At 26.9% G+C, this 1,125-nt stretch overlaps 1 protein-coding gene across 1 annotated transcript; it reads right to left on the bottom strand.

Moving 5' to 3' along the window:
* Nucleotides 1–175: 175 nt before the first annotated feature.
* Nucleotides 176–970, bottom strand: PCYB_007650 (CYIR protein; the record flags this gene model as incomplete). Its single annotated transcript, XM_004228186.1, has 3 exons — nucleotides 176–211; nucleotides 264–637; nucleotides 673–970. 3 exons carry the CDS (start codon nucleotides 968–970, stop codon nucleotides 176–178), a joined length of 708 nt encoding a protein of 235 aa, XP_004228234.1.
* Nucleotides 971–1,125: the final 155 nt, after the last annotated feature.

The raw sequence follows: 1,125 nt of genomic DNA, 5'->3' as shown, positions 1-1,125 counted from the left end.
CTCGCATAGGATGTAATTCCATTAAAAATTGTTTGTATAGTACTGCTTGCAAATCCCTGTTGCATTAAATTATATATAGAATTCGTAAACATGCCTTGAAGACTTCCTGTGAACAGATTACCCAAACCTGGGATTATACTACCCAAACTTGGCATTATACTACCCAAACCTGGGATTATACTACCAAAACCTGGGAGAATGTTGCCAAAACCTGTAAGCAGATTACCAAAATTTGATTGATATGTTGTTATCATTTCTTTTACGAGACTTTCATCAAGTTTAACTTCATATTTGTTTCCTTCCACACATGATAAATTAGACAATAATTCTGCAGGATTATAACTATCATCATGTTTTAAATATTTTTCGCATATATTATTTGATATTAGCTGGCATAATTGTTTAAACGTAAAATATAATGGAACACATTTTTTAATATAGTCGCAATATTTATTTGGTTCTTTATTCTGTGTTCCCATTTCTTTTGTAAATGTTTCAAAATTTTCAAAGTAATCAAGTAATTTTTTGATATATTCGAATAATCCCGTTTTAAAAAGTTGGGATTCGGGATTACATATTTTACTACTATCATTAGGTCGTCCATTTTTGTCAATACTATTCCACTGTTTTTGAATTTCTTCAAAAAAAGGATATATATTTTTTTTGTCTTACTTGCATCAAGCTTTTTAGCTAATTCATCATATAACCAGTAATTCAAATCATAACAATGCTTATCGAAAAATGATAAATCTTTATTATGAACACTTTCTAAATATTGCTGATTATATTCATTTTCTAGATAGTATATATTTTTTTCAAGTTTGGTGCAAATATCATTAATTTTTTCTTTTTCAGGAGAATCTATTCCAATACTTTCACAATTAATAGAGTACTTTTTGCCATTTACATTGCCATTCAACGCTTTAAGAAAATTTGTTGAAGGTAATTTATCTAAAACAGGATCTGTCATGTTGAACACATGCAAAACTAATTAATATTGTGCTGTTTTTTTTAGGTAACAATGTCATATGTTATATAATGATCTTTTGAATGTACATAAAAAAGAAGAAGAATTAATTATTTAAAAGAAAAGAAATAATATGTATTATTTATCATTAGACAAAA

This window comes from Plasmodium cynomolgi (genome assembly GCF_000321355.1).
Source record: "Plasmodium cynomolgi strain B DNA, scaffold: 1401, whole genome shotgun sequence".
Classification (NCBI taxonomy): domain Eukaryota; phylum Apicomplexa; class Aconoidasida; order Haemosporida; family Plasmodiidae; genus Plasmodium; species Plasmodium cynomolgi.
The sequence above is the reverse complement of the archived record's forward strand: the minus strand, read 5'-3'. Positions and strand labels throughout refer to the sequence as shown.